The 22,516-nt window shown below is 42.7% G+C and overlaps 1 protein-coding gene across 2 annotated transcripts in view; it reads right to left on the bottom strand.

The window, feature by feature from the left end:
- The window catches only part of jmjd1cb (jumonji domain containing 1Cb), a 117,842-nt gene that overhangs the window by 11,022 nt on the left and 84,304 nt on the right, over positions 1–22,516 (bottom strand). For both annotated transcript variants that reach the window (XM_020640574.3, XM_020640583.3), the window contains 16 exons: positions 19,693–19,798; positions 19,467–19,591; positions 19,049–19,189; positions 18,169–18,210; positions 15,869–16,139; positions 14,620–15,174; positions 14,184–14,538; positions 12,008–12,998; positions 11,316–11,513; positions 10,508–10,680; positions 8,677–8,839; positions 5,930–8,528; positions 4,534–4,735; positions 1,855–2,069; positions 1,616–1,768; positions 458–547 (listed from right to left, as the gene is read on the bottom strand). In XM_020640574.3, coding sequence (XP_020496230.2) covers positions 458–547; positions 1,616–1,768; positions 1,855–2,069; positions 4,534–4,735; positions 5,930–8,528; positions 8,677–8,839; positions 10,508–10,680; positions 11,316–11,513; positions 12,008–12,998; positions 14,184–14,538; positions 14,620–15,174; positions 15,869–16,139; positions 18,169–18,210; positions 19,049–19,189; positions 19,467–19,591; positions 19,693–19,798 — 6,379 coding nt within the window. The remainder of the gene's footprint in view (positions 1–457; positions 548–1,615; positions 1,769–1,854; positions 2,070–4,533; positions 4,736–5,929; positions 8,529–8,676; positions 8,840–10,507; positions 10,681–11,315; positions 11,514–12,007; positions 12,999–14,183; positions 14,539–14,619; positions 15,175–15,868; positions 16,140–18,168; positions 18,211–19,048; positions 19,190–19,466; positions 19,592–19,692; positions 19,799–22,516) is intronic.

Raw genomic sequence — 22,516 nt, 5'->3', positions numbered from 1 at the left:
TCAGCCAAAATATGGTTGTCAAAGCATTCAATACTTCTTCTCAATATCACATGTTAAAGACACCTTCTCAATAATTTAATGATTGATAGTATCCAAGGGTTTAAAAACTGCAGATCTTCAGTCATATTTTACACCAAAAGCTGCCACAAGCGAAGAAATTGCAGAAATGTGTTTGAAATGTTTCAGTATCAAAATGATTCCAACGTATTTGTGAAATTTAGTCAGTGTGCAGTGATTCTGCCTGCAATATTTGGTTTTTAAAAACAAGACATTACACAATAATGAGTGTATAGGACTTCTGTTGTTGTTGCCATGGTAATGAAACAAGTATCTTTGTAACAAGTATCAAGTTCAAATTCTGAGATTATAACAACCATAAACCATTCAGCAGTCTACTGTATACATGTTCAAGTGATGTTTCAACAGGTGGATTCAGAGAAAACAGTGGGTACTGTACCTGTGCCAGGTATGATCTGTGTTGGCATCAGGTGTTTGTGATCATGGGGTTGGCCTTTCACACACTTCAGCCAGGCGTACAGTTCTTTATCTGATAATAAAAAAAAATGAGAGAGAAGTTCAGTGTAAGAAACAAAGATTTCAAACTAAAAGCAGAAACAATTCACACAAGTCAAAAACTGTACGAGCATGCAGAGATGTGAAACAAACTGAACAGTTCTAGGCTATTTTATTATTTGTTTTAGTTAGGAAACTTCTGTTTAATGCTGTTTTTGTTAATGATTGTTCTATTGTGTGCACTTGTATCTATGCACATGAAAATGCAGTTTATTTGGACAAACCTCTGCAGGAGGTGGTTATTTTGTTAAACACTGTAATAACCTCATGTTTTCATTCTACATGTCAGTAAAAGAGTTCCAGATCAGCAGCAGTAATTGGTCAAAATCGAATCAAATTTAAAATGTCTAATGTTTGACTTGTATTTGTTACAAGAAAACAAAAACATCGAACCTAAGGCATTCAGATACACTTAAAGGGCTTAATATGCGCTTTTTCACACTTAAATGTAGCAGAATTCAAATATATCCTCTGAAAATAACTCTGTGAGTCATGACTGTCTACAATGAGTGTGACACCCGAGTCCCACTGTCTGTGATGCTTTGAGTTTTCCGAGTCCTATCTTCACTTTGTTTACATCGCCGGGACGGCCGGCTGACTCCTCCCCTCGTGTATAAAAGTTGTTTGATTGAGGGACTAGAGAAAAGAAGAATAACTCACTACTCACTGCTTAACTGTGTTTCTAGATCACGGTCATTTCAGGTAAATTTACATGCAGTGAGAAGATACGAGCATAATAAAGATCACTAGCATTAGCATGCTAACACAACAATGCACCGCAAGTTGTTTTGGTTTCATGTTGGTGCTCAAGGGCGACATCTGCTGGATCAAAAAACCACATATAAAGCCTTTAATAAAATGAAAATAGGACGCTCTATCGAAGGGAGCACTACTTGATGTTTTCTTGATGCTCTGTTTGACCTTTGAGGCTTCCTTTAATCTGCCCCCGCTGTGACATGACTGCATGTTGAACTCCCTTTATAGACTGCTTATCTGGCCTTTTCATTCAGCTCTCAACTGTCCAGACAAACACACAACTGACCTTTGGAGCTCCTCCTCTCCTTGGCCTTGTAGCAGTCCAAGCAGACAACAAAGCCACACTTCTGACAGACCCAGTGGATGTTAAAAAGCGTTGCCTCGCAGGCGTCACACATCTCCCTTACCCCTCTCACTGCTCGCTTCCAGGCCAGTTTGGCTGGAAGACACAAACCGTTTTTTAATTAAAACAACATCTAGTGTTATTTAATTTAAAATATCTGCCACTTAGCAAGACAACCTTACCATCCTTTTTGATCCAGGTGGCTGCATTGTTCTCAGTCACAACCATCTGACAGAACTTGTCTCCTATGAAGCTGAGGATGTACTTGGCTGTGGTTTGGTCAAGGTGGCCCTCATCAACCCCCCCAGGGATCCACAGGGAAAGGGCTTCATCATCAAACTGGTCTGGAGTGGAGAAGCCATCCATCCGGATGACTCCATTTTTACTGAAAGAAAGCCTGGAAGAAGAGAAACAAATAGTTAGCATGCATTTTGTCCAGTCAGTCTAAGAGAAGTAGATAACTGTAACAAGGGCCACGCACAGCAACTGGAGATGTTCGACTATAAAAGGATTATCTTGTACTGGTAAGTCATGGTGGAAAGGGCTGTGCACGAAACGACACCCGAGCATCACAACAGAGCTGTTACATTACTCTCTTCAAAGCCACCAGACGACTTTGACTGAAAAACTGCAATTTCACATACCACTGGAGTTTCTGGTCTACTGCTGCCACATTATTGTATTTAACACAAATATTTATTTTCAAAATCGGAAAGTCAAACAAACACAAACTAACAGATGAGGGTTAGGGTTAGGGTTAGGGCTATGAAAACTCCAGGTTTGCAGGGTTGTCTTGTCATCCTCTTCTTTTATATTTTATTTGCATTGTTATTATGACAATGAAATGGATGTATGAATTATGTATCAATTTATTGCACCTGACTCCTGGAAAAAGACTCAAACAAAATTCACTTGAAGTCATTGTAAACATCTCGACCTGTATTTGTAACTAACATACAGGTAAGTGTTATTTATTTATTTAAACTTCTTATTTATTAAGACAATGCAGCAGTGCAAAAAGACTGCAGTGACTGAAGTGTCCACTTGAGGCTGGCTTTAAAAGACAATTTTACAGCAGAAATGGTTCAAAAATGCTTTTGGTCTGAAAAGTTCATGTCTTTGTGAGCGCAGACTGTGCAGGGGATGGAATTTTTAAAATACAATTCTTCTGTTTTGATTTCATGAAGGACAAGAGTGATGCATAGTTAGGGGTGTGACGGATATGACTACAATCAGGCACATTGTAATTGTTTGTCAGGAGGCTTAAGGCCCGCCTCAGCTTCACCTCTTTGCCTGTTATCCAAACTTAGTTCGAGGAATCATTTTCAATATGGCGACCACCATCGTTGGGTTTAAAAATTCCCCTTCAGAAACCCAGCCAGGGACAGGGGGTGCAAATGAGCCACAGCGAGATAAACTGAATGAATGGCTTCTACTTTGTATTTAATATATGAAGCAATGTTCACTGCCTGTATCCCTGTTAAATAAACTAAATACAATAAAATAAAATGGGTGACATCACTATGTCCATGTTTTATACACTCTATAGGTGTTTTCAGACCAAACAGTTCTGGGGACATTTTTAAGAGGATCTATACACCAGGGAGTTCCTTGAGGACTACTAGAATTGTAGAATTGTAGAGAACTACACACCATGGGGACTCTTTTTTCTGTCTGTATTCAGACCGCCATGGTGCTGGGAGAGTACCTTCTCTGATGAGCTAAAAATTTCTCTAAATTAGTTATTGGAACTATAATAGATCATATGTTTATGTTACTTGTTTAGGTACATTTAAGGCTTTTGCTTACCCTCTTGTACTTTATAATTCCGTTTAAATTATCTTAACTTTATTAGGGCTGTCGATTTTAGTGTCCTTTATCCATCTGTCTTTTGCCTCTTTCAATGCGTCGTTGATTATCTTTAAATTGACTCTGTAAATGGTTGGTTATCATTGTAAACAAGGACTACCCCTGAATGATCTCTTCAGTATAAATCAAGGCTGATGATGTTGATGATGATACTGCTGTTGCACTTTCACAGAATGAAGCTGAATACACACTAGCATCCTCTTTATGCTGATAAATCTCTATACTCCTAAGCAGTGCTTACACTTTAATATCTAAAGCACTGAGTGAGTCATCTCTGTGAAAGCAGCACGTCTACCGTGTCCTCAAAAAACCCTGCCAGCCGAGGTGGATGTTTACGAAATAGCAGTCTAGTGGGCCAGACAGTGAGGAGGTGAGATGAGGTGAAAGAGAGAGAGAGAAGCAATTATAAGTAGAGATCCAGAGATGGGGAGGGGGGAGGCAGGGGAGATTGCAGCAGTAGCAGTTCTGCAGTGAGGAAAAGATTATAGAGCAGAAAATCCTCTTTGACAGATTTACCCTGTTAGACCCCAGACTGCAGCTGCTGCTTATCCAACTTGAGTGTGTGTGAGTGTGTGCGTGTGTTCAATGTGCATTTACAATAAATATGTGAGAGAGAGAGAGAACACAGAGGCAGTACACTCTGCACCAGCCATATGATAAATAATCTATGTGTTGTAGCTGGGGCAGGATGTGATGAATAAAAAAACGTCTTTCCTCTCTGCTGTCCTCACGCCATCTGTGTAACTCTGTTCTAACCTGCTTCTAACCCCTAAACAAGAGGTTGCTCTCTTTACATAAAAACGCAGTGCGGGTAAGTGTAAGACAATGCATCATGCCAATATTGTTAGACCTTTAATGGCAATAAGGAAAGAAAAGCAGCTTTGTATGGGTCAATGAAATGAGGAAATGTCATATACAGAAGTACAGAACACCATCAGATCAATGGAAAATGTTAGGATATGGGAAAGAAAAGAAGTTTATCAGAATTTTACCGTCTGAAATAATAGAAGCGACAGAAGACTGGGGAATGCGCCGGCTCCTCGCCCTTCCTGCTGCGGATCACCCTACACTCACGACACTTCTGCAGATTGGGCCCAATTTCAGCACACGAGTCATCCTGAAGGAAGGACTCCCCCGTCTGCTTCAGCTTCTTCACCTTCCTCCAGTCCTTCAGGACAGAGCGGGGGATCCCGTCTGAGGGTGAGGTGACAATTAGTAAGAAGTTCAGTACCTCAAACTTGATATGAGAAAGTACAGCATTTCTTGTAACCAGGGAGTCAATAAGGATGGGAGTAATGCAAGGATTATGTTAAGATATTTTTAACACCTTTAGACAATAGCCAAAACTATGCATATTCAAAACAATCTCCCTGTCTAAGAGACAGTTATGTCTTATTTCAGAACTTTTCTAGAATATTCACAACCATGGTAACCCTGTTTAGAGCTTAAAATTCCCATCTGGATTTTTTAAACTGCAAGACTAGCCCGCTAAACAGTTTATTGTCATGGACCTGGCTTATCACCACCATTAGTCGTTGGTTAAACAAATGATAAATCACTTTATATGTTGGTCCTTAATGCAGGTGAAATTCTGCTCTCCAAGTGTGTAATGCAACCATCTGCCACAAGCTGATACTTCACCCATAGACTGGCTAACAGGCCTTCTCCTATGGCTCTACTGCCTGAATGTAAACAAGCACAATCAGATCTCGTAGGAGCAGCCCAGTTGTGTGGTTTTTTGAATTAGAAGATTGAGATAAGAATGTATGTTTGCTGTGTCAGGTTAAGTGGCATATCAATTGAAGCAATGCAAAACTACATTTACCACAGGTATGTGGACGTCAACCTGCAGAGGGGACCAAAGGCTAACTTTAGCCAAACGAAGTAACATCATGAAGGCACTTTTAAATTACTTTTTCTGAGTTATATGGAACCAACATTATGATTCTGTTACAGTCTTGTTAAAATCAGCAGCCAAAAAAGGAATCCTACACAGGCCGCAGCTGTTAAAACTTGGGGATATTTTAGACTTTTTTATCTATCTGTTTAGAGTCACACCATATGCAAATGTGTCATGCACTGTGTCACTTGATAACCAAATGTGAACTCATCCACTATTGAAAATATGTCCAAGAATTTTTTCCTACACTATTGCCTCCTTTTTGTATGATAGAAACAACAGTGAGCAGTTAAACGTTTGTAAAAAAATCTATACAATTATGAGCTGCTTGGAAAAATGTATGTTCTATAAGACTTGAGAACTCAGAGCTAAGAGCCACTAAGCAAAGAGGGAAGAGGCATTTCAAAGAGTTTTGTTCAATCTCAGTGCCAGAGAAACAATTAAGAATAAATGTCAACGCATCAATAATAGTCTATAGACAGACTTACTGCTGCTGGCCAGTTTGAGTTTAGTCTTCTCTCTGGCTGATCTGAAGATGCCATTTGGCTTCACTTCTTCATCCTCCTTATCATTGTCTCCTTTCTTCCTAGCCATATCGTTCTGTTTCTTCTTGTAGGTGGGTTTAGGCTGCCGCTTGGCTCTGCCCTCCATTTTGCTCTCACTTCCGTCAGAGTCATCTCCACCGCTCTCTGAACCGGACTCGTATGTCCGTTTGTTCCCTCGCCTCAATGAAGGAGCTGTTTTCCTTTCCTCCCCTCCTGCTGCTGCTGCTCCTCCTGACTTCTCCTCGGGCTGCCTCTCTCTCTCAGCTTTGCTTATGCTGTCTTTATTCATCTCCACCTCACTGGAGGTGGAGGCGCTGAGGTTGACTGTACAGGGTTTGATCATGTCCGACATGGCGGTGGTGGTGGTGGTTGTGCTGGTGCTTGTGGTGCTGGGCAGTTTCTCTGCTTTAGAACTGGTGGAGCTTGTTGTAGCAGTGGTGTTCTTATCCTCTTCTGAGTGCCGGGTCAACCAAGCTTTCTTTAGCTTATGATAGTTACTGGGCTGTCCGCTGCTTGTGGACGATGATCCAAAGGTGTGGCCGTTAGGCAGGGGACTGGACTTGCCTGGTGTTGTGCTCCCGCTTGCTGAGCTGCAGCTACCACTGTCAATCGAGGAGCACGAGGCTTGGCTGGAGGAGGGCGGAGGAGGTGAGCTGTGAGTGGGGGGTTTGTCAATTGAATCGACAATTAAGGAGCAGTTTGCAGTTGTAATGGATGTAGGAGCAGTAGATAGGTTGCTCCTGGATTGGGCTGCAGCCAAGGCAGCTTTGTGCTTCTTAAGGTGAACAAAAGAGGAGGAGTAAGGCTGACTGGAGCCAGAAACGGAGCTAGGTGTTGGGGTGAGGCTTGGACTGGGCTGAGGTGTCCCTGCTGGACTAGGGGGAGGCAGTGACCCCCCTGGAGATGTGGTGCGTGAGCCTAACCCCTCCTGGAGCTCTCCTTGTCCTGAGTGGTTTAGCACCCATCCACCAATAACACTTTTATGTGTTGAAATGTCTACCCGAGGTGACACGGAGTAGCCCAGCTCAGGGATGGATGCCCCACTTTTAATCTGCATGCCGAAAGCTGAAGCACCTGAAATGGCAGTCCTGCACACAGAGTTTAATGTACCAGTTCCCATAGTTCCCATATTTCCCAGCACACCACACATAGAAGTCTTTTTATACTGGAGACACATGTCATCCAGGTTTGAGTTGGGTTGGATAACCCTGCCAGCTCCAAAATCTCTCATACTGTCCAATAGTCTGGAACCTTCTCCCTGAAGCTTGGCTTGGTAGAACCTCCCCTGGGGGAGCTCCTTATGGATCATAGCACCAGATTTGTTAGCACCAATAGGACTGTCGTACTTCATAGATGTCATTGGACGCACAATGACTGATGCCATTGCTGACTGGGGCTTGACCCTCGATGCACCTTTCTCTCCAGAGAATGAGCCCCCTCTTTCCTGAATCATCTCTCCACCTCTCCACCCATCTGTTGAAACATCCCCGCTGATAACTGAGGCCACAGAGGTGACAGCCGCAATATTTCCATGACTTTTGATGTCCCTGAGTTCAGGCAGCAGCGTGGGGGGCTTCTGTTGCTCTGCTGATGTTTTGTTACCAGATGCTGCTAAGCTAACAGGCTGGATAGGTGTAAGGGTGGGGGGAGACAGACGTCCACCATAACCTGCTCTCTCCCTCTCTCGTTCCCGCTCCTTCTCCCGCTCCCTCTCTCTGTCTGCGGCCTCTTTGCGTTCCAGGGCATGCTGGGTGGGTGGATGGAAGACAGGGGCTCGGTGAAGGGATGGCATTGCCCTGAGCTGGAGCTGCTGCTGCTGCTGATGCTGCTGATGCTGCTGATGCTGCTGATGCTGCTGCTGATGCTGCTGCTGCTGCTGTTGGTGGTGGTGATGATGATGATGATGATTGTGGTGTGGGGCTGAGGAGTAGGCTGAGGATGCAGAGGAGGAAGGAGAGATGGCAGGGCTGCGACGCTCTATCCTTTCCATACCTGTGTGGTGCTGATGCTGCTGCTGCTGGACTAGAGTCACCTGCTGGCTCAGCTGCTCTGTGATCTTCCCAGCTAAACCCTCCCCTCCCTCTGGATGGTGTTTGATTAAGGGAGGGGGCTTAGACAGGGAGCCCTTGGAGCTGTAGCTTCCCAGCGTCAGAGCCCCCTGGCTGGGCACAGTGTTCCCCACACTGGTCAGAACCCCTGGAGCTCCCGCAGAGTGTTTCTCATAGTAAGAGCTGAGCTCCTTGGAGGGGTAAAGTCTTGGAGGCTCATTCACTACACTGTTGGAGAGTGTGGTAAAGTAGTTGCTCTTTTCTGACTGGATGACATGGGGATGGGCATGGCCAGCTTTGGGGCCTGGGGAGGCAAGGGCTGGTATCCGGACTGGGAAGGCCGGATCTCTGCTTCTCTCTCTGTCTCTGTCTATTACAGAATCACTGGAGCGCTGGATCTTAGCGGTGAAGGGAGCGACCTCGATGCTCTCTTTCAGGATTTGTCGATTCTCCTCTTTGTATTTACTGGCTCGCTCTGCTGCCTGCACTGCATCCTGGGAGACACAATGCAAAGACGGATAAGGACATATTCAGACAGCAGCCCTCATGCTACATTTGTCAGGTTATTAGTCCTCCTCCAGTTTGGAGTACTGTCAGCCAGTATAGGTATTAAGCAGTGAACAACTGGGTGTAGTGGATTACCTGTGCATTAGAAAGGCGAGCCTTGCAGTGGGGGTCTAGGTAGTGGCGGTGTAGGTGGACATCTTTCCCTGTGGGGGTTCGACTCCTGTCTGTCTGCTCCTGCTTCAGCTGGGCCAACGTCAAAGTCCTGATCGGGTCCACAAAGCCTTTCTTATCCACATCTCTGCACACAGACAAGGCAAAAAAACGTAACACATTATTGCATTTCACGAGGCTTCCAGTCTTGATTGGTCATTCTTTTCTTGCAACTTTTCCTAAATAATTCAAACTGAAATTTTCAGGGTCAAACAAAATCCAGCAGAACGTCTAAAAATCTTTCTACCAGTTTAAACTTTTAGCACTCTACACAGAAGTCATTTTTATAAAAGGCCTCTATTATCCAGCAAATAAGAAATCTTTATATTATAATAGAACGAAGGTAATACAAAACAAAAGGATGTGAGTGAGTTGTGGCTACATTTAGGCAACATTTATATAAAAGACAACATATTTAAACTTCACTGAGATAACACAAAGTTTCAGGCTGTCTGCAGGGTATCATGGTTTTCCTGCCTTTAAATGATGTAAACAGGCTGAGGAGAGAAAAGGGATGCCTCTGTGATGCCTTGTAAATGTGTGTGTGTGTGTGTGTGTGTGTGTGTGTGTGTGTGTGTGTCTGTGTGTGTTGAGCGGGGGATGTGGGGGGGGGGGGTGTATTAAGTGGTGTCTTCATGATGGCTGGTGGTTACATAAGTAGAGTACAAGCTGCAGAATGAGAGGCATTCTGTCTAGATTGCTCTCATATTGGATTAGTGCCACTTTATCTCACTGACCTGCTGCTGCCTTTCTAAATACATCTGGCTTTGAAAAGGAGATGGGCATGATGTTCAAAGGTATTTTAGTTACTGAATAAGGCCAGGGCACATTCACCCACATATCAGCAATACACATCAATGTAAATATGCCAGAATGAACACAATTGATTCTGTGCTCTTTAAAAACAAAAAAGGCTTTGTATTCCTATTGTATCAATGATTTCAGCTGAGCTGTGACGCCTAACAGGCTTCTGTTATTTGGTGGAAAGACACAAAGAAAATACATTTGAAGTTATACAACTGGTATTTCTTTTATTGCTTAACAAGTAACGGTTTCTGAACAGAATAAAACATACCAATAAACTCAGCTGAAGTTAAACATAATTCCATCTGTATCTACTTTTAATTGAATGGAATTTCAAAATAAATGTATATTTATTTCAGTTTCTGGCCCATAACATTTTTTTCCCTTTACGTTACATTTGAACACATTATGATGACGGTTTATTTAACTTTTACCTAATAGTCATTTTACTGACCAGACCTTGAACATATCATAATGTAACTTCTGGTCACCCTAATTATTTAGCTAACCCGCCTTTATCCTGGTTGACTTGACCTGAGAAGGAGGATGACTGTCCTGCAGAAGCATCGAGAGATGTTTGAGTTTTTTCTTGCTACATTTGGATTAAAATTCATTCACAGTATTGATTTGCTTGGCCTAAAGGTTGAGGTTCCTCTTCCACCCTTTGCAAGCAAGCTTATGGATAAAAAGAATGTTGCTTCTTGCTTTGGTAGAATGAAGCCAAACTTTAGACCTGTTCAAATGTTCAGACATCGTTGCGAGCAACTAGCCACCAGAATTTTTAAGTTTAAAAACTGTTGGCTGGGGATTCATCAATTCAGAAAAGTTATTAGAAAATGGTTGTATGTTTGTGCACCATGACTTGACTCAAGATATAATGTTACTCAATAGAAGTATTGTTAAGCTCAAAGGTAATTCATTTGCATCTCTAGTTAATGATCTATCTACTCACTCTTTATGAATGTCCATGTTGGCTTTTGAAAGTGGAGGGCTTGCATGTGGGTTCATCTTGACAGGGGGGCGGTGGGGGTCAGCACTGGCAGGCCGAACAGGAACATGGCTCAGCAAACCAAGACTGTCACCAGCACCACCAGCAGTCTGGTGCAGCCATGGACTGGGCGTGTTCTGCACAAACAGAGTTATACTGTTAATAAGGTCAGAAGAGCGGGAATCACAGAAAAACATTTAATACAAAAAAACAATATAACAAACGGTAAACTTAATTCAAGCCACAACTTGGCACAACAGCTTCTTCCCTGTAATGAAGGTTATAATGAGGGACTGTTTGTTGTACCTTTGATAACATGTTTCCACTTATTCATTGATTCTGTGAATATGTACGCATAGCGATGATATTAAAGCAAAAACTGTCATTTTGGCTTGCCACGCCATCTTGGATTTCTTGTAAACATAAATACTGCAGCTCAAGACTTGCCTCCTGAGAAATCTCTCTCCTCCTGTCCGACAGGGAAAACATCACGCTGTGAGGTACATGACTGAATTAAACATGTGGATAATGATCAGGAGTCGATGTGAGAAAACAGCTTGAGACATGTAACTGGTCTCATGCATCATTCTTCATCATGCATGGGTCTTCTACATCTTGTCCCTGCCTGCCAACATCCACTTTCCCTCAACCATCCTCCATGATAATCCATGTTCCAATACAAAATATTCAGCTTACTCTGAAACACAGAAACAATCTCTCCAACATATGAGCACACACACACCAAAATTCAGCTGTGTATTTGTACACCTACCCTCCTGAGGGACGCCTCAGAGTTGACGTTTACAGGATTTTCAGGATGGACCCACTTCGCTGTGGGGGGCAGGTTTAGTCCAGGGGGGTAGGAGGTAGGCGTCCCATTGGGGTACTGCCAGAGGATGGGATACAGTCCGAGACCTGCTGCCCCACTGTGAGCCTGTGCAAGAAGAGAGGGTGGAGGGTGGCCTTGACTCTGAAAACAAAGATACATTTTTAGTTAATTTTCTGGTATAATTTACATTCTGCTGCTCTCTATTAAGGTTGTCAAAATGTTTGATACCTTAATACTTACAGATACATCATATATTTAAACGTTACAATCTTGGTTATTGGAATTATCAATAGAGTCAGGAGCGGAGTCAAGGAAACCCTCGCTCACTCCTCCCCAGCTCCAGCCTGTGTTCAAATGTTGCCAACGTTTTTGTGCAACTTAAACAGCATGAAGGATTGAGCTTGTAATTTTTGTTGATAAAAATGATTGGGTGTCTAGGACCTTTTTTGTTAACATGGTATTGAAAAAGGTATCATTATCATCAGATTTTTATTAGAATCAAAGCAAATATTCACATTCTGGAAACATAAAAACTCTAATCTCTATCTGTGTCCCCCCCCCACCTTGACCCTGAATTTACACAACAGTCTACATTAGTAAGGGCTAAGATGCAGTTTATGTAGCTAGAGTCAGACCTGTATGAACTGCTGCTGGTGTGCGGCTGCAGGGTGAGGCAGGGCGAGGTGACCAAGGCCACTAGGGGAGTCGAGCCGAGGATGGCCCCCGAGGAGAGATGCTCCAGGAGGAGGCATGGCTTGGAGCACTCCGGGCGGTAACAGGTGTGGGTGAGGTAGGGCAGAGGTGTGAGGAGGGGCAAGGAGGTGGGAGGCAGCATGGGGATGGGATGCAGAGGTCAGGCAGGGGGAGTGAGGGGAGGGGGAGTGGATGGTGTGCAGGTGGGGATGAAGGTAGGCTGCAACATGGTTGGCAGAGGCAGAGTTTTCTGCATCTGAGCGGACCAGTGCTGGGTCCCTGTAAACAGTGAAGGTCTCGTTCTTATCAATGATTAACGGGCTTTTAGTGCTGCTGCTCCCAGACTCCGACCGCATCGACACTGGTTTGAAACCAGACCGGAGAGATTCTACTAAACTTCCTGACGGAGGTGGTGATGTGTCAGAATACCTCGGTATTTTATGCTTCGACACCTCTGGGGAGGTGTTGGGTTTCGGTTTTGAGATGTCTAGCAGGCCCGGGTGGGGCTTAGCTTTGTGGAGGTCAGATGGGTTTGTGTTGGGGTAGAGATGGCATTGTGAGTTGTTAGGGTGGGGGAGTTTCTGTTTCAGAGAGTCAAGCTGAGCTGGGTGAGAGTTGGGGCTCATTCTGGATTTGGACAAGTCTGGGGGGAGGACTGTGTTCATCTTGAGGGGGGGCGGTTGTTGCTGTTGGCGTTTTCTCATCTCTTCAGACAGAGACGGGCTCTTAATGCTGGGGTGAATAGATGGGTAGTGTTGTTGCTGTTGTTGATGTGGCTGTTGTTGTTGTTGTTGTTGTGGCTGTTGTTGTGTGTGCTGCTGATGCTGCTGCTGCTGCTGATGATGATGATGATGATGATGAAGATGATGATGAGGGGGGGCAGGTTTCTCCTTCTCAACCAGAACAACATTCTCAGCTATTGATGTGATGGGCCTGAAAAAAAGGGGGAAATAGGAATTTTACAAACAAAGTTACCCTTTATTATATACAATACATTACAGTACAGTACAGATATTTCTCTGAGCACCCTTTTTGATAAAAAAAAAAAAAAAAAAAAAAAACTTATCACATCTGAATCAAACAACCATTCAGGGTAACCTTGCAATTAAAGGCAGGATTGGTAATTTTCTAAAATTAGCATGATTTTGAAAGTAGCATTCCCTCAGTGCGCCATCTACACCCACCCCCTGCCCTCTGTGCTCCTTCAAAAACCGCGCCCCTCACTTACATGCACAAGTGCCGTTGGTCCAGAAGTGAACCTCAGCTCACGCTTTGAGTGTGGGCTAGTGCATGCATGTGGTAGAGAACGAGCAGGGAGGCATGATTGTTTCATCAGATTGGTACCTCGTGGCAGACATTGGTCAAAGTTTTTACAGGCTTACAAACTGCTACAGATGACAGATTTTCTTCATTCCATTTTCAGAGCACAAGAGTTATTCATTTCTGTCAGGACCTAAAGACAATTTCAACCAAAATCTTAAAAAGTGCATCTGGAGAAAATTACCCACCCTGCCTTTGACTAACCACCACAGCAAATCAGTGAGGAGAATGGTTGTATGCAACAGTCAAGTTTCAAACTGTCTCAACAGCTCTCTCTTTCTCTCCCCACTCTTTGGTAGAGCTGAGAGCACAACAGCCAGTTGCTACGATTTTGGCATGTAAACCGATAAGCTGTTTCTGTCCTCTGAGTCCAAGATAACAAGCTGAGTGGAACAGACAGTTTGCCTATGATTGGCGTCCATGCCATAGGAATGTTCATTTTGCATTCTGCTACTTAAACATTTATGTCATTTCAAACTCTGTCATACTCGACATCAAGCAAGAACTGCAAGGTTACCCTCAGACACATTTACTGTATGAATTATATTTTAACTAAACAAGCCAGATTTCCCAAATAAGGTCTGTGTACTGTATGTAACAGAACTTGACGATGGAAGATGGAAGAACAATGGATACATTCTGCACAAATAAAGGAATGACAATGTGTCCTATTAAAGTTTAATTTAGATTGATTTTAACAAGATAATGGGGGAAAAAAACAGGACTACTTCCACTAGTTTTAAAATGGTGCAATCTCTTTTGATTCAATGATTGTTAGTATAAGCAGTCTGTTCTCACCTGATGACCTCAGACGCAGCAAACTCGATCTTGTTGCTTAAACTCCTGGCTGCAGTCATGCCACCTCCAATAATGCCCTGTTGTTGTTGTTGCTGCTGCATGGAAGGCTCACTGTCGGCCCTGCGGCCTCCTTCTGATGGACAGGGAGATGGAGGGACGGGAGGCGAGGAGACAGGAGAGGGGTTGAGGGGGAGGTAAGGTGAGAGGGATGTGGACTCGGCCTTCTCGGAGGCGAGCAGCGCTGACACGGCCTCTGAACTCTCCTGGTGTACTGTCGCCTGAGCATCATCTGTGATGTCGATCACACCCCCGCTGTGGAGATTGGACAGCGACGGCGTCTGGGATCGAGATGATGCTGAAAATAAGAAATTTTACAATTAGAACTCCAAACATTTGGCAAGTTTTCGCATATGTGACAGTGGCTGATCATCTTTACCTTTCACAGTGTTCTTGCTGCTCTCCATGATGCTGCCCTGGACTGTATCAGACATCAGAGACGTCGGTTGGCGGGGAGACTGGGTGATCTGTGTTACAGCGACTAATTCCTCCTCCTCTTTTGATATCAATTTGGCTGTTTCCTTAACAACACCCTTCTTGCCGTCCTCTGCTGCCGTAAGCTCCGCCCAAGGTGACAGACGACCAATGACAGAGGAGGAATCATTCATTTTGGGGCTCTGCTTCAGCGGCTTCTCGTCTTCCTCCTTTTTGGAAACACTGCTTGGTTTTATGTCGCTGCTGCGAGTTTTAAGCTCGTTCTCAGAGTTGGGCTCTGAGGAGGAGGACGAGGAGGAGGAAGAGGACGACGAAGAGGATGAAGAGGAAGAGGAGCACGAGGAGTGGGCGATCCTCTTGTTGTGGGGGTTTTCTGAGTCGCTGCTTTCAGACAGGTCTGAGGTCATGTCAGTCTTCAGCCTCTTGAGACCTGCCTTCTTCTCGTCTTCCTCGCCCTTCCTGCGTTTGTTCAATGCTTGCTTGGCTTTTGACTTTGTGTCTGCACAGATGAAAAGTAGGAACAGAAGAGTCAATACTGGATCCTCAAAGACAGATTCCTCTCTATACTACCTTCAATTCTTCTTCTACACCTCATCCTTCACCATTTTACAGCTGTTGTCAATGGAGTCTGGAGAGTAATGTCAAAGTTTCTGGTCCAAAAAAATACAATCTTAAGTAAGAAAGTCTACCTTTTTGGGGATTATGTCTGAAATGTTGTCGTCCACTTATAATAACATTCTGAGCTGACAGTTGCAAAAACAAGCTCTTTGGTGGATGTACTTTAATCAGGAATATAATTCCAAAACCTGCTGGGCCATTTAGTAATTTAGATTTAAAATGTTTAAAACTAGAGGCCTGGAATAAATACTTGCATTCCCCTTTCGAAAACGTCCAATAATTGTGTATGATAATGTTCAGTGTGGATTATTGTTGTCACTGTGGTATACTGCAGTTGGCGGTAAAAAACCTAAAACAGGGTAACGGCAACATTATGAAGATATATTCCAGACAAACAACTAAAAATAAACAGTTTGATCATTAAGACTGGCACGATAACATTCATGATTAGCTTCAAAAGCCATATTGCAAATATTATAACCTTTAATGTCTTCATGAATAAGGTTTATATTTTTCAGAAGAACCATGATGAAGGGGAGATTTAAAAAAAAGTGTAAGACACTGAGTGTCCTCACCTCTCCCTGTGGTCTCCTCTCTTCTGTCCTTGTCCTCCTCTGGAACACTGCTATCTGATCCTTTCCTCCTGGAGGAGCGAGAGCTGCGCTGTTCTCTCAGCTCCCTCCCACTGCCGCTGGGTGAGTTGTGTGATTGGCTGGCAGTTTGCTGGCTTTGCTGGGATTGGCTCTGCTGCTGGGAGGCCAGGGTCCCCTGGGAACCTTTTGGGTTGGGGCCTGATGATGTCATTATTGGGCGGGGGCTGTTGGCTTGGGCTCGCGTGTAATGACTCTGTAAGAATGAATAAAGCCATACGTCAGCTCACATACAGACATTACTATGAATATGTACACTCAGTTCATTAAGGTACGCCACATTCTAAAGCTGTCCAGAATGATAGCAACGTTTTGAATCTTATAGTTAAACCTCTGTTTGATTACATCTAAACTACACCCAGTTGTCAGTTATTGAACAGTTGTAAACCTAAAAATCCCCAGATTGTTTGTAATTTTGCACTTAGACACATTAAAAGTGTTGCACTATTTGCCAGCAGTGTTGAACTCCTCCACATCTTTATTCAGATAAACTTAGCCTGTCTGAGATTCTCTTTTTATACCCAATCATATTACTAACCTGCTGCCAGTAAACTTATTAACTGTGAGTTGTTTCCCCAGTTTTTCTTTTATCACATTTCAAATTTTTTCCAGCTTTTTGTTGCCAATGTCCTAACTTTTTTGAGATTTGTAGTTGGCATCAAATTAAAAATGGGCACATCATTTTACAAGAACAATATAATACCTCCATTTGATGTGTTGTCTTTGTGCCTTTTCAGTTCAATATTGTTTTTCAATGTTTTGCAGATCATAACATTCAGTTTTGATTTACTTTTTACTTATTTTTTTAAAGCAACTGAACTTCTTCGGAAATAAGGCTTTAAATACCCAAACGGGTCCAATAGAAGTCACCAAGACAAAGGGTGTTGATTTTATGTAGCTTCTGACTTTGTGACAGAACAATAATGTGATGTTTCACATGATTGACTAGACGTGTGCAGGATGACGTGTGCAGAGTTATCATGGAGCCTCTTTAGCATCTCGGCCATACGAGGTGAACATGCCACTCAGTTTAATTGCTGTCCTGTGTTTTTGACCCTGTCTGGGACAAACCGGTCATTTTTTCAACATGATCAACATTTTCGCAAGCCACCTTGTAGGGGGGACTGTTTAATGATCAAACTGTGGCATTTGGCTGCAGTCCAAATGGAAATAACAGCGGGGTAAACAGAAAACTGGGGGGCGTGAGGACAGTTAGATTTCATGGGCGGTCCCAGACGGTCTGGTATACTTAGATTAGCTCATCATTGATGTGAGGTGGAGCGGCACTCTCATTCTTTGTAATCAAAGTTTTCACACTGAGCCTGATCTTGTTCTAGTTGCTGACACAGAGGAAGTAAGGACATTGAAGGAGTTGGAAATTGAAGCAGCATGCTAACTTTAACCAGCAGAAAGGTTGTTGTTCCTCTAAATGACAAACTGGTCTTGATATCATGAGCAACTTCTCACTGCGCTTAAACCACTGCAGCGCTCACCTCTGTGGTTCTGTTCACTTTGGTCTATAGTGTCCACGCCCACCATCACAGCTGGGAGGGGCCCACTGTAGTCGGGGTGTTTACGACCACAAATGTGATGAAACATTTTGTACACCGTGAACAGTTCTGTTGGGCACAGTGTGTGATAAAAGGAGCAGACACCACAAGATGGCAGTGCAGGCAGGATTTCTAACCCAAGTGAAGTCACTTCAAATAAATATTTGATTTCTAAATTTCATCTACAGGATTTTTCAGATCATCTATGAATATCCTGCTGTTATACGTTTGATGCTAAATGGACTTGAGCTTGTTTAGTACTTTTCTAGTTTTCTGACTACTCGAAGCGTTTTTTCACCGCAGGTCACACCTACACATTCACACACTGATGGTAGAGGTTTTTATGTAGTGAGATCATCAGAAGTAACTAATCCCATTCATACACATTCATACGCCGCCGACGGACCAGTGGGAGCAATTCGGGGTTAAGTGACTTGCCCAAGGACACATCGGACATGTAGCTGCAGGAGCTGGGGAGCGAAACCTCGACCTTTTGAGCTCAACGATGGCAGACTGATAACCGCCATCGTAGGCTTCAGAAACCCATGGATGATGTCTGTGGGACTACGTCCATATTTTATACAGTCTACACTCCACTTAAAGAGATCTTCTTCATTTCAAGTGTGTTGTGGAAAGTGTGGAGGGTTAAGGGATGTGGTGGGGGGTTTGGCGTACCTGAGTGTTGCCAGTGGTCCCACCGGGTCTCCCTCCTGTCATCTTTAATGTGTCAAAAACAAGAAGGGAAAAATTAAAGAGAAAAATAATCAAATGAAGGTAATATGCGACAAGGAGAGGTTTTTATTAACCACCAGAAAAGACTAGCTGAGTGTTGACCGACTGGGTCATCAATGAGCTCCTTCCATGTGTCCCTTAAGCATTTTATACCAAACATTAGCAGACAGTGTTTATTACTAGAGTTCTGCTGATGTCACAAGAAAGGAGCGCACTGGTGAGCAGTGCAACACTGTGCTGTGTGTGTGTGTGTGTGTGTGTGTGTGTGTGTGTGTGTGTGTTAACTGAACAAACAGCACACAGGAACTTGTTTTGCTAGAATGAACTTTCTATAAAGTCACAGAGAGCAAGCAGACAAATGAGACAGCAGACATGGGTCAACCAGTCAGGAGACAGAATTCACCAACTTTTGTCTGATTTTGGAGACAAAGATAATCTGTCATTTTAGAAGTTTCCTAATTCTGAAATTTGCACAATGGGAGAGTTACTGAGGCTGTTCTCAGCATTTCAGAATTGACCCTGGTTGTCGCAATAGTTTGACAGATGGTGCTTCGATGACAGAATGACATCTCATGCATGATCTGTTGCTGGCATATGGACTTGTGGACTCTTGAGGACATCCTCGTCTTTAAAAACGTACTTCTTTCAAAACACATGTTGAGATTTATGTGAAACTACAGCTATTTGAATATATTGTCCATGAAGTATTGTTCACTTTTACATTTTGAAAATGTAACAAAGCTTTCAGACACTTAAATGTGTCTGTATAATTTTCCTAACAGTTCCAAACGTGATGTTCGGTGTCTGTTATGTGTGTACTCACATGGGCACTGTTGTTGTTGCTGGATCGTGACCTCCGTCTGGAAGTGATGCCGATGTTTTCTCCTTTTAGCAGGGAGTGGACCACGTCATCCAGAAAGGTCATCTGGATCATAGATGGATCCACGTTCTGAGGCTCTAGCACCTGAAAAGTCAAAAGATTCACTTAGAAAAACAAACACATGATAACGAGGTCTATGAGGCGTAATGACCTGGTTCAATGCTGTCTCACATTCATCTGGTAGTTTAGTCAACCAGAAGTTGAAAAATTATGACGTAAAATCTCGCTTCAACAAACTGAATCAAAGGAAATGAAAAGTACAGTAAAAGAAAAGTGAACTAGAGGAACTCGCATAACCAATAAAAGTTTTAATGTAAATGTAAGAAGTTATAATAATTAATTGTTGTGTGTGTTGATGTACCTGATCATTCATAACGACCATGTTTCGACTGAAGAGGTCGTGGTGTGTAATGATTCCAGTGAACCACTGGGTGGCCGAGTCTTGTCTGTACACACGCACGCGGTAGCCATTCAATGAATAGGGACCTAAAAGAGACGGGAGACATTTCAACACTTAGCTGCATGATCCTCTCCTTCAACGTTACAGTAATATGAAGAGCGTGACAAAAAAAAAAAAAACAGCTTACCTTGCATAAAAATTTCCTGCACCTTCTGGTCTTTGAGCCAGCACTTTACTTCTTCATGGAGTTGATGGTTGTCTCTCAACACCGGGTTCTGACTGTCCACCTCATCCTGGAAGACACATACAGAGAAAAGAATCCTAAGATTAGGCACACAGAAGAAGGTTGTCAAAGCTTTGATGCTTTGATACCTTGCCATACCGCACGTTTTCAAACAATCTATAGCATTTAAAAGTACACAGCAGATCTCAGACATATTTTAAATCTAAAGCTGTGGTGAGCCATTCAAATTCACAGGTTGGCAGATATGTTTATCAAGACCTTTGGTATCTTATAAAGTAGTAAAAGTTGTGTTTACGTCTCTTACAAACAGATAGCAAAGGAAGTGACAGTCAAGGACACACTGTCTTAATTGCACATTCACAATACTGCAAACCAACTCCTGAAGACGTCCTAAAATTGCCAAGCAACATTTCACACAGTTCGCTCTCTCTCTATGCAACAGAAGCAATACTGTATGTGTTTCCACATCAGGTAACAGATGTATCTCTCCCATCTCTTTCTACATCTCTTTATCAATTCTAATCTACCCCAACAGCTTTCAGGCATAAACAAGCTGTGCAGAAAAGAATAATACTCCAACAAAATACACAAATGGAAAAAAACAAACGTCTATCGTTTATCCAGCAGTGCAGATGCAGTGCACTCAATGACATCTTTACAATACATCAGTCTCTTTGTCGGTCTCACTCTCTTCCTGCTGCAGTGTTCTGGTTTCTGAGCCCTATATTAAACGAGCATGCACACTAAAAATAGCTCGCTGGAACGGAAAGCTACAGAGGTCAGCACAAACGTCTCCCATACAATGTTTTACAATTTCTCAGACTGGTGAATTCTTTTACCTTCAGGTAAGACATTTAATCATTCATAATAAAAAAAATATATTAAGTTGTACATAAGCATCGTGGTGTTATTAATATAATGGATGTATTTGTTTTTTGTTTTTACCACAAACAATTCTGAAATGGTGATGCACAACTTATAATCATCCAGAACACATAAAAACCAAGCATAGAATTTCATCATGATTTAAATGTTCCATCTTTGGTAGAAAACAACAAAAACCTAGACTGTAAACACTAAAGTGCACAAAAATCTAATGATTTAAATTAAAGAACCAAATCACCAGTACTGCATCATGGTGTATTTTGTCATTTTTAAGAGCCACAGCATGGGAGGCTGTTAAGTTCATAAAACGAGTCACAAAACTATCTTTAAGTGGTCAAAATTTTCTGTGTTTTGCCCAGAGCAGCGAGGTCTTGTCTTCTCCAGAACATGGAACCAGTTATTAAAGCTTGTTAAAACATTTGAATAAATCAGTATCCTCTTAAAGAGCAGTGCCTCTCCAACCATCTTTTGCTTCTAAAGTTAGCCTGCTAGTTGACACTATTCTTCAATCTGTTGAAATTTTAAAAGCTTAAAACAACATGAGTCTTGAAACACAAAGAAAGAGGCCGTTGTCCTCGAAGCAGGTGACCAGGTTCAACTCAGACCTGGGGTTCCTTTCCTACATGTCATACCCCACTTTCTCCCTCCAGAGTTTCCAACTATATCCACTGTCCTGTCCTAAATAAAGGCATACAAGTCCAAACATTTTTAAAATGGGTGTTCATGTGCTTCCGAAGCCAGCCTCAAGTTGACGCTTGAGGAACTGCAGTCTTTTGAACTTTAATCATATGAGCTACATTTTTCAACACTGGAGGTTGCAGATTGGTCTAACCATCCGAGAAACACCCTGTACATATAGAAAACTGTTATATCACAGGGGAGTATGAAATCCTTAAGTGACAGAATACAGCCCAAACTGGAGCTGAACGAACTTCCATCAACGAAGACACAACATTCTTTTATTTTGCAAAAGGACACATTTTAAATAGTAAATGTACTTGAGCTTCTCTAGTCTTCTGACTACTGAAACCGTTTTGCTTTGCATGTCACACCTATCCATTCACACACTGATGGTAGAGGCTGCTATTTAGTGAAACCATACACATTTAGGGTTAAGTGTCCTGCCCAAGCTGGGGATCGAACCCTTGACCTTCAGGTTAAAAGACGACAACTCGACCCACTGAGCCACATCCAATTTGTCTGACAATAAAGACCTATCAGTCAGATACATGAGCTGAAACATGCACATAAAGCATTCACTTTCCTGCTCTTTCTGTGTTTAGCTTTTCATGCACACAAAAACACCCATGTATCACTACAATCACTGCTACCTTTAAACTAAATGCACACAGAGAGACCGTGTTACCAAGGCAACATGGTCATTAGGACCTCCGATTGGTCTATTTCATCAGACTGGAGAAAAACAGATACAGAGCACAGACGTAAATTAATGTGCAAAGCACTGATGACTGAGATGTTGTATAAGGTTTGTGTAAGGTTTGAGCTGCTTGCATGGCAGACATCTCCTGTCTGTGATAATGAATTTAAAGAATGAAAAACACGGCATGAAACCAATCTCTGCTTCTGCTTTGAACAGACATTGTAGTACCAAGAATAAAGAGAGTAGTAAATAGGATTTATTGTGTGCTTTATAAAACGAATACAGATGCTTCAAAATAGACTGATTAAAATCCATCATGGATAACAGCCTCCATTATTGTCCTCAAGACTATTTCTATGACTCATACCTACTTGTTCGAGCTCTGCTGCAAAAATATAACAAAGGGCAACGCAGACGTGCACCACAGTGTGACACGAGGACATCTTGTGTGGATAATTAGTAATGAAACAAATATTACACACACTCACATATATAGGGAGA

This window comes from Labrus bergylta, chromosome 21 (genome assembly GCF_963930695.1).
Source record: "Labrus bergylta chromosome 21, fLabBer1.1, whole genome shotgun sequence".
In the NCBI taxonomy this organism is placed as follows: domain Eukaryota; kingdom Metazoa; phylum Chordata; class Actinopteri; order Labriformes; family Labridae; genus Labrus; species Labrus bergylta.
The sequence above is the reverse complement of the archived record's forward strand: the minus strand, read 5'-3'. Positions and strand labels throughout refer to the sequence as shown.